The sequence below is a fragment of the Bidens hawaiensis genome, unplaced genomic scaffold (assembly GCF_021521415.1).
Source record: "Bidens hawaiensis isolate Kalapana, Puna unplaced genomic scaffold, B.hawaiensis_p1.1 tig00013016_1, whole genome shotgun sequence".
Lineage (NCBI taxonomy): Eukaryota > Viridiplantae > Streptophyta > Magnoliopsida > Asterales > Asteraceae > Bidens > Bidens hawaiensis.
This window is the reverse complement of record NW_027492095.1, coordinates 542,501-553,223: the sequence shown is the minus strand read 5'-3', so window position 1 is coordinate 553,223 and position 10,723 is coordinate 542,501. Positions and strand designations below refer to the sequence as shown.

Here is a 10,723-nt window from a genome sequence, read left to right as displayed (position 1 = left end):
ATAATTATGGTGAAGAATTTTATCGTGTCTTTCTTGAATTCGGTTTATATAACTTAACTACTAATGTTTTCACGTTAAACAGATGAATGCAAGCACCTCAAGCTAACACGTACATTACTATGATTTGGTGGCGTTTTATATTTATTTCATGTTCCAAGTATACAGTTTCACTATAAATGCAAGCACTCTGGAAACTATAAATCTCTACTATTAAGAGAGTCAGTAGTTTTGGTGTTTCTGATTTAGAAAACATAATGTATTATGTTACAATTTTTTTAACTGTTTTATTTGAGAGAAGTAAATATTCTTTCCGTTCCTAGACGAAGACATCCTCCTCGACAACGTCACTGCTGACTACAGTTTCACCAATATCGACCTCCCATGACTCTCAGGCAACACTTGTAAATTCGACCGAGGAAACCCAAAATGAACTTTGAGTGAGTCCAGTGGAATTTTTTCTTATGGGTTCGTGATTTTTTGGTGCTTGATTTTTTTTTCCGGCGTCAAGTTGCTGGGTCCGAATGGGTTGGGTCCATCATTGGGTTAGATAAATAAAATGCAATATAATATCACTATCATAACAAAAATATATCGTTAACATTCAACAAAATGCAATGTCATGTTAAATAAAAAGATATTATATACCATAATTGTTCCCTATGCGTTTTCTTTTTTTTAAACGATGCCTTCAATCGCGACTTTAAAAAGGACCCATTTTTAATATAACAAATACAAATACAGACATCATTCATATAATCGTCACCCAAATAATTACGCAAATTCGTCTTCACATGTTTTATTAAAAAAAACATTTCACAAACGATAGACCAACGGATATTGGTTGTTGGCTATCATTGAAACCTTGAGGCGCACTGCCTAAGGCGATGAGGCAATGGCCGTCTGGTCCACCATAAAGAAGCTGATTGGTTGCTGAGGCGATGGCCAATGTCTTTGTTTATTTGTTTGTTTAGGTATTATGTTAAAAAAATCTTAAGTTGGTTAGGCCTAATTGACCCATTCTATTAGTTATTTTTGGGCTTTTTAATAGTCTATATATGAATTATTATTGATTATTGATTCACATGTGATGTTTGTTAATAATTTTAATAGTTTTTAAAAGCTTTCTATATTTTATATAAAGAATATTCATTACTAAAAAAACTATAACCAAATTATTCACAACCGAGGGTTTCGAATATATTTTTTTAAAACGGTACCGGGTTTAGTACTTGTCGAAAAAGACTAGGTTCGCTCATTAATTAGACACTATAGGTTTTATATAAAAATGAAAAATATTGAATTCGGCCGAACCCGGTGAAGATAATGTGGCTCCGCCACGGTCTGTGTCAGTGGTAGATTTTAAACTTTAAAAGACCAAAACCTTCCATACTGGCCAGTTAGAAAGAGTGAGGATGTATACTTACCACTCTTTTTCATATCAAGTAAAAAACAAATAGGACACGGGCCCAAATATTAATAACGTGCCTTCAAAACTTCCAACATAATAACTAAGATCTTCTAGACCATACGCTACGACCACCAAGACTGACTTGGGTGTATCATTCACAAACACAAGCACACCCAATGATTTAAAATCACTTTTGGCAAAAGATTTGTGATCTCACAGCTTGCTGGTATTGTCCTATAACAAATTATATTTTTTTGTTGTTTTGTAATCAGGGCCGGCCCAACTATTTTGGTGGCCCTAAAAGTTGGGGCCTTTAAAACAATAACTTGATTCGTACTTTTTTTCTTTTCTTCTTCTTTTCTTTCTTTTTTTTATTTTATTTATATTATTATGTTTTTTTTGCTATTTTGCATCACATTTAATTCAATTAATAAGTAAAACACGTGTTGGTGTCGGCCATGTTTGTATTTAGCCCAGTTAGTGTCGATTTTACTTTTTGTTGCTATTGGTGATATTTTAGTGTTGTTTGGGAACTATTTGTAATTTGGCTATAGGGTCTTGTTGAGGCCGACTCAACGTTACTTGAGGCCTAAAAAAATATTATATATAAGAACTTAAAATTTGAAGGGATAAAGCCATAAAAGTAAATAATAGTATCAATAATTTTAAAGGTCTTCAAATTTGAAGGCTGCCTCATTTGACTTATGCTAAAGCCAACTGTCTTTGTCCCATTGAAGTAGCTTTAAAAGACAAAATGAAAGAAAAGAAAAACGATCATTTTTGTCATTCTAAAAACCAAACAAAACAAAATTTTAATTAATTTATATTCTTTTAGTTTCCATTGACTTGGTGATGAAGTTGTAAGGGGGATTCGGTATTCTATGTGACCTAGGTTTAATTCATGTTCTCTATCATTTAGTTTCGGCGATACCGGATGATGATGGGAGACTGCGTGAGTAAGTGATGTTCATTAGTTGGATCCCTGAACTGAACGATTTTTATCTCACCGTACGGTCGTTCCTTTAGACAAGTGTTCATGAGCATTGGCCTTAAATAACAGTTTAGCCCAGATCAAAAGCGAGTGTATCCTGATGTAGTGAATTTAACCAATAGAGTACTTATAGAATTCGTTGGCCGTTAAAAAAAAGAAGAATATGTTAATTATTATAATAAATCATCGGGCATCAATACATAATTTATTGTTGACATCGATTTGCATTTTAAATTGCTTTATATTAAGATCCAAAATCTTTTCTGGATGTTGCACTATCATGTCATAATTTATTGTTCTTAAAAATTATTAGATATAGACTATAGCATCGAATTGAATTTTAAATTGTTTTGGATTAAGATCTAAAATCTTTTCTGTAAATAGATGTTGCACGATCATTGTTAGTACGTGTTTATCTATAGAGACTATTAGTTTTATAGAGTTAGGTTAACATACAATAACTTTTAACGTACACGGATTACGTTCAAGCCAAACGCTCAAGGCAAAAACAAACGCTCAAAGCCAAAATACAAAAAACGCTCAAGAAAATCATAATAAGCGCTCAAAAAGGGTTTCGTGAGGAAAGTAAAAAAAATTGATCGATTAACGATCCAAATCTGTTTTTTTCGTTGAATCGATGATTAATTGGGTATGTATTGATGATTCTGAGATCTCGTGATTTGATTTCAAGAATCAGTTTCGTGAATATGAGTATTTTTTTACGTTAATGATTATTGTATTCTATCTTTTATCTAGTTTTATATTATATTGTACTAATAACTAGCTTTAGAATATGTGTAATATATGCATTGTTAATGATCTTTCTGGTTTTGGCTGATGAGCCATGTCCTATTAATTTGCCGCAAGGTTCATTTGGATTCTTTTGGCGAGCATACGGTTTATTGCAAGGAGTTACTTGGGTTTAAGGACAAACATGATTTGGTTAGGGATGCTCTATGTGATATCTTAAACGGGTAGGAAATCTATTAAAAGGAGACCCGTGAACTTTCTAATGGATCTGCTTGAATGAATGTCTACTCTACAGTCAGTTGATATACTTGTTTTAAGGTGGGTACCCGGGGCTGGGGGGAGGCGTGGGGATAATGGATTTGTTGCGAGTTAAAATGCACTAAAGGCGGAATTAGAAAGATTGCTAAACACGAGAAAGACTGTTTACATATCAACATGTGTTTTTTCTTTTGCCTTTGATACATTTGGTTTCTAGCCCTTTGTACAAGGTTCAAGAGTCATTCTTTATCAATCAATAAATATAAGGTGCAAGTCACATTTAGCTACATGATACGTGGTGACGAAAAAGAAATTAAGATAATCATATGGCTATTAGCCTATTAGATTGACAACCCGGCCCGTCCTATAAAAAAACACATATTTATAAATGTTGTACTACCCAAACGGATTGATTGTTGTGCAATGTGTATTTTCTGTAAATTGTTTTTATTCAAAGATTTAGAACAGTATATATCATACAATTATTATTTAGAACATGTCGTCTAGCTGGTGATCACCCAATAGCAAGGATGATGGTTAAGTAGCAGCGGAATTTCTTGGTCTAGTCACACAAACGTCAAGTCGTCACCCTAAAGAATCAAGAGTGTGCAGTAAAGAGAGATCACGAAGCCGCCAATGAACAGCTAATGAGAGATTATTTTGTTCAATGTCCCAAAATTTAACGCATAAATTTTCATGTGTAGGTGCCTCAGAAACTATTTTTATGAATTTGTCAATCTTAAGGCAAACTTTGAGTTTTTTCAATAACATTATGATGGTAGATGCAAAAAGGGCTTTCGCCAATTCAAAAGTATGTGCACTTCCGCAATTCGCCAATAGCATATGGGACTGTTGCTGATGCTTATGATGAGATACTATGTATGTCTGAAAGAACGTCACATGAGACTTTACAATACTTTTGTGACGGTATTATTTATTAATACAGAGAAGAATATTTGTGTTATCCAGCCAATGCATCCGTGGAATGATAGGAATCATTAATTATACACACTGGTCTTGGCAGAGTTGTCTAACCGAGTGACGAGGTCAATTCATGCTAGGAGATCACTACTATCTAGCGTAGCTCTCGAAGCAATAGCCTCGCAAGATTTATGAATATGACATGCATTTTTTGATGTTGGGTCGAATAATGATCTAAACATCCTATACCATACTTTGTTATTCAACGAGCAAATGCATACAACGACACCTAGGTGTCTGTTTGATGTGAACGAGAACCATTTAATTTAGGCTGCTATATTGCAGATGGTATATACCCCGCTTGGGTGGTGTTCATAAAATCACTACATTATTGATCCGAAAAAAAAAGTTTGCAAATGCACAAAAGGCGGCAAGAAAAGACGTTGAAAGGGATTTGGTGTGTTTTAAAGCAAAATGGGAATAATTCGATTACCAACACGGGCAAAGCATCCTAGAAAAATAAGAAAGATCATGTGCGTTTGTATCATTCTACACAATATGATCATAAAGGACGAGGGTATAGGGTACCTGATCCTAAAAACAATAACGCGGCCGATGAAGATTTCATAAGTGAACTACATAATAGAGAAATGTATTTGGCTTTGCCATTTAATCTCTTGTGGAGAATATATGGACACCCACCCACCCTTAGGAATAAGACTTAATTTGTCATATGTGTTAATTTGATTGCTTCACTTGATTAAAGTATTAAACTATATTTTAGAGTTATAACAATATATTTTGTGGAAACATGAGCATGCACGTAAGTGATATATATATGTATATGTGTGTGTGTGGAGGAATGTAGTGACACATCACACATGTTCTTTAACATCTCTATAAAAGGGACATCCAGATTTGGGTTTATGCACAACTTAATTGAAAAGAAGCACAGAGCTTTGGTTACTTGAGTATAAAGAACAATAAAAATGCCGAATTCGTTGCTGAGAAAAGGCGCATGGACTGCCGAAGAAGATACGCTTCTCAAGAATTGTATCGAGAAATTTGGCGAAGGCAAATGGCACCTTGTTCCTCTCAAAGCAGGTTAGTTAAACAAACTTGTGTTCAAAGTGTAATTCTCATTCTTTTTGGTATTAAATTGAGAAAATAAATTTGTGTTTTTTTTCTGTGTTTTCTAGGCTTAAACCGATGCCGAAAGAGTTGTAGGTTGCGATGGTTGAATTATCTAAGACCAAATATAAAAAGAGGAGATTTTGGTGAAGATGAAGTTGATCTCATGCTTAGACTTCACAAGCTTCTAGGCAATAGGTGTGTAAAAAAATTATTATATTTATATAATATAATACAATTAGGAATTTTGGTGCCGCAAAGTCATGATTGGGTCACTTTACAACACCTTTTTGGTCCTTTAATTTGGTTTCTTTTAGTTTCGGTCCAATTGAATGTCAATTTTGTTTTTTGTTTTGTTTTAGTTTTGGTACCGTAACAAACACGACAGAAACCGACCGAATTTAAATAGAGTCAACGTGTTTTGTTTTAGTTCCAGTACCGTAACAAACGTGACGAAAACCGGCTGAATGCCTTCAGCCGGTTTTGTTTTGTTTTTTGAGTTCCGGGAAATAAAAATCATATATTTTTCTTTTTGACAAAATAATATTGAAAACCCGCGGGTTCTCAAACCATTTCAGTCCCGCTAAAAATCATTATTATATCTTTCTTCTCATCACACAACACTTCACTACTCACTGTGAACCCAAAATAATATGGAAGAAGCTCAAAGACTGATTAATCCATGGCTTCTTCATCTTCAAAAACTTGGCCTTGAACTCAAATGCCCAATTTGGTTGGTTTGTTTGTTTTTTTATAAATCTTGATATAAAGTTTTAATCTTTAGGGATTTTGAGGTCAGATTGATGTTTTACAAATCTTGATAAAGTTGTAAGCTTTAGGGTTTTTGAGCTCAGATTATTAATTTTTTATTGGTTGTTTATCTGGTTAGTTTAGTTTTTACTTATTTATTTATGAATCTTGATAAAGTTATAAACTTTAGGGTTTTCGAGCTCAAATCTTGATCTTTAATTTGTTAGTTTTTTTATGAATCTTGATGAAGTTTTAAACTTTAGGGCTTTTGAGCTAAAATCTTGATCTTTAATTTGTTGGTTCAGTTTTTTTTATTAATGTTGATAAAGATATAAACTTTAGGGTTTTTGAGCTCAAATCTTGATCTTTTAATTTGTTAGTTTTTTATGAATCTTGATCGTTTTAAACTTTAGGGGTTTTGAGCTAAAATCTTGATCTTTAATCTGTTGTTTATTTGTTGGTTCAGTGTCTAGTTTCTATATGAATCTTGATAAAGATATAAACTTTATGGTTTTTGAGGTCAGATTATTGATCTTTAATCCGTTGTTAATTTGGTTTGTTTATTTTTTTTTATGAATCTTGATAATGTTATAAGCTATAGGGTTTTTGAGGTCAGATCATTAATAATTAATTTGTTATTTATTTGGTTTGTTTTCTTTTTTTATGAATCTCGATAGAGTTATAAACTTGTAGGGTTTTTGAGCTAAGATCTTGATCTTTAATTTGTTGTTCATTTGATTGGTTACCTTTTTTATGAATTTTGATAAAGTTATAAACTTTAGGGTTTTTGAGCTCAGATTAATTTGTTAGGGCTGGTTTAATTTTGTATGAATCTTGACAAAGCTATAAACTTTTGGGGTTATTGAGCCTGGATTATTAATATTCAATTTGTTGTTTATGTTGCAGCCTTCAGTTATTTAATCGGCCGGTTTTGCTCCCTTGCAATCACATTTTCTGCAGGTGGGTTTTGATTGAATGATTTCTTACTTTTTAATTGTTTATTTATTTAATTGCTTGTGTAAAGATTCTAAATTGATGTGTGTTTTTGTTATTTTTGATTCAGTTTGTGTCAGATTGGGTCGGAGTGTGTGGTTTGTAAACATTCATGTGTGGATAGAGGTATGGAAAGAAGATCCTTAATACATTTGGGTTTGTATTTTTATTTTTTATTCTGACAGTTCTGAATTGTTTTTAATGCTACAGAGGTGAAGTCTGCACCTTTCATGGAAAACATTGTGACAATCTTTAGGAATATCGAAGCTACCCTTAGTGCAAATGTTATTCATCCTGTGTGTTCAGGTACGAAAAATACTTATTATTTGTAGTAATTCATACTAATCATGTTGTTCAATGCTTAAAGATGGACTCGTGTGTTAATGAGACGGTTTGTAAAGGTTTTGAGCTCAAAATAATGCATTATGGCATTTAAGCCATAAGGTTTTTTTTTTGTTAATTTATAATTAATTGCTTATTTTATACATTTGAACCTCAAATGTTTTTTTTGGGTTATAAAACTTCAAATTAATTAATGAATTCAACAAGTAGTTTTTTTTTTCTTTTTATTGGGTTGGTCAGGTTTCCATCGGTTTTTGGTATATGCAAAACGGAGACTGAACCCGAAATTTAGTTTTTGAATAAAACCAAACTGTCTGTATCGGAGTTGGTTAGGTTAGTTTAGTTTAGTTTAGTTATGTTGGTTATTATTTTACAAGTTGGTTATTTTGGTTTCATGCACACATCTAAATGATCATGTTGGTGGTTTAAATAAAAATTTAAAAAATTTATTGCAGATATAGGGAAGTCATCAGCAAAATCTCCTGCTTCATTGAAGATTGATTTTAATAACAGTTTAATAAATGAAAACGCTGGGATAACAAAAGAAGGCAATTCTAGTAATGATCAGTCTACAACTTTACAAACCGATGTGCCCAATTTAACATTTGATTCTCTTGAAAACTTGGAAAAGTGCATCACTCCAGAAAGTGTTAAAAGACCAGAGTTTAAGATAAGTGGTGTAAGTTCTAAGGTGCTGATAGCTCCGCATAATCAGTTGGAGAATGGTGCCGGTTTTACTCAGATGGAAAAAGTGAACCCTCTGTTATCAAAGGATACTAAAGATGTGGATGGTAATTGCGGTGATCCAAAAAGCAATCATAAGGTAAGAAATGAACTGATATGACTGCAACTTATTTGCACTCGAACTTGTTTGACTATTTTGAAACGACCTGTTTTGGCCCAAACTCATTTGCACTTGTACGGTTGTATCTGCTTGTTTTTCTTAAAACTACCTGTTTTGGCCTAAACTTGTTGGCGTTTATATCCGTTTGACTTTTTTAAAACGACCCATTTTGACTTTTAAAAATGGCATTTGTTAGCCAGCACTTATTCGCACTTAAGCCTGTTTGACTTTACCAAGATTAGTCTTTAGTCTTTACTTTTAGTAATCTCATTGTTTTGGTTTTAGGATCAATGTTAACACCTGTCAAATTCATTAATCTTTTCAGAATTTAATAAAATATTCACTAAAAAGACGTGCTGAAAATGACGCTTCTGGAGCTAAAAGTCACACCTCTGAAGGCAAAAGACAAAAGGAAACAGATGATATGAAGATGGAACCAAATCATAATCTTGATACCAGTAATGTTTCTTCTGAAAATGCAGCCACTGCGAGTTGCAACTCAGAAACTGAGTCCAAAAAACCAGTTTTCGGTGTGCAGAAAGATCAACAGGATTTAAAAAATAATCCTTGTGCCTTTTGCCAGTGTTCCAAAGAAACAGAAGTAAGTTCAGTTAACTAAACTTTCTCGAAATTATTGAATGCCAAAAACTAATCTTGATTGAATAGGGAAGTGGAGCGTTGGTGGCGTATTCCCACGGGAAAGAAGTTAACGGAAACGTGTCTAACTTTGCAAAAGTTACATATGTTCATGTAAAATGCACCGAATGGTATGCTTTTCGACTTTTAATGTTATAAATCACAAAAAAATATAAACTTTACGAACCTTTATTGTGGGATTATTAGTTACTTATGACATTTACAACTGCAGGGCTCCTCAAATTTACTTTCAGAAAGGAATGATCAAGAATTTGGAGTTGGAAGTAAGTAGGGCTAGCAAGCTAAAATGCACCAGTTGTGGTAAAAAGGGTGCGGTTCTTGGCTGCTATATGAAATCATGCCAAAGGACTTATCATGTGCCGTGTGCATATGATATCCTGGAATGCAGATGGGACTGTGTGAGTTAACGTTTTTACGCGCGTGTGTTTTTTGATGTTATGGTTTATGGGCATAGTTTTTTAACTTGTGTGTGTTTTGTAGGAGGACTTTTTGTTGCTGTGTCCAACCCATGAATCTCACAAGTTTCCAAAAGAAAAGAAGTCCAAAGCTGTGAAACAAAACACTAACAAAAAGTAAGTACAAAAGTTGACTTTATTTTGAACAACATGATTTATTATTTTACTCAAAAAACTCTCTTAACCTAATTTTGGTATATTAATAGTCACTTAACATGCTGCAAATACATGAAATATTAGAGTCCCTAATATAAACGTCTAAAACATTTCTATTATGTCATAAAGTGGTATTTAACAATATTACAACAAATGAGGTATTATTTTGTTTTGATCAATTTAAAGGTTAAATCAGTATTTTTTTATTCACAAATACATGCATTCTAGACATGCTTAGGGATTTTATTTTCATGTATATTTTGACATGTTTAGAGACATTGAAATTAGGTTGAGTAAAGAAAATGTTGTTTTTTATTAATACCAATCTACTTAAATACAATGTGAAAGTTGCCTGCTTAACGTTTCTTGGTAACCTGCTTGATTGCAGAGTATCTAAAAATCTGAATCACTGCACAACGTTACTTAACGATGGAAAGAATTTGGTGTTATGCGGTTCTGCTCTTTCTTCAGAACAAAAGGTTGTTAATTGTTATACAAAACTATTTACTTTTTGTGAAAGAATTTACAAATTCATGTGTCAATGGCTCTTTTCTAACCTTGACTTTAAAAATGCAGTTGGCTATGTTTGACTTTGCAAGAACTAATGGATCATCAGTGTCAAAGTACTGGAAAGATAATGTCACACATCTTATTGCTGCCACCGATTCAAAGGGTGCATGCACAAGAACATTGAAGGTCCTCATGGCTATCTTGAATGGAAAATGGATTGTTACAATAGAATGTAAGTCTGTAATCTTAACCGTCGATCGTCTTATGGTTTAAAGGTTTTATAAAACAAAAATGTGAAATGGGTTTTTTATTATTTTTATTCTTTCAGGGTTAAAAGCTTGTGTGGTAGCCGGACGTGTTGTGAACGAAGAACCATATGAAGTTGGTTTAGATACGCATGGTTGTTCTGGTGGACCTGCAGCAGGGAGGCTAAGAGTTATAAATAATGTAAGATTGATCACTAATGTTATTATTATTATTATTGACATTTTGGTGACAATATATTTTGTTTGCAGGCTCCAAAGCTTTTTAATAATATGAAGTTTTATTTTGTTGGC

General features: G+C 33.0%; 1 protein-coding gene across 1 annotated transcript in view; it reads left to right on the top strand.

Moving 5' to 3' along the window:
* Nucleotides 1-6,090: 6,090 nt before the first annotated feature.
* Nucleotides 6,091-10,723, top strand: part of LOC143543033 (BRCA1-associated RING domain protein 1-like) — a 5,057-nt gene continuing 424 nt past the window's right edge. Inside the window, exons 1-13 of the mRNA XM_077035467.1 lie at nucleotides 6,091-6,192; nucleotides 7,116-7,169; nucleotides 7,273-7,328; nucleotides 7,413-7,508; nucleotides 8,000-8,367; nucleotides 8,714-8,989; nucleotides 9,055-9,155; nucleotides 9,257-9,443; nucleotides 9,526-9,617; nucleotides 10,045-10,135; nucleotides 10,233-10,398; nucleotides 10,495-10,613; nucleotides 10,682-10,723. The exon at nucleotides 10,682-10,723 is cut by the window's right edge and continues 424 nt beyond it. Of these exons, the coding sequence (XP_076891582.1) occupies nucleotides 6,113-6,192; nucleotides 7,116-7,169; nucleotides 7,273-7,328; nucleotides 7,413-7,508; nucleotides 8,000-8,367; nucleotides 8,714-8,989; nucleotides 9,055-9,155; nucleotides 9,257-9,443; nucleotides 9,526-9,617; nucleotides 10,045-10,135; nucleotides 10,233-10,398; nucleotides 10,495-10,613; nucleotides 10,682-10,723 (1,728 nt within the window). The 5' untranslated portion in view covers nucleotides 6,091-6,112. The remainder of the gene's footprint in view (nucleotides 6,193-7,115; nucleotides 7,170-7,272; nucleotides 7,329-7,412; nucleotides 7,509-7,999; nucleotides 8,368-8,713; nucleotides 8,990-9,054; nucleotides 9,156-9,256; nucleotides 9,444-9,525; nucleotides 9,618-10,044; nucleotides 10,136-10,232; nucleotides 10,399-10,494; nucleotides 10,614-10,681) is intronic.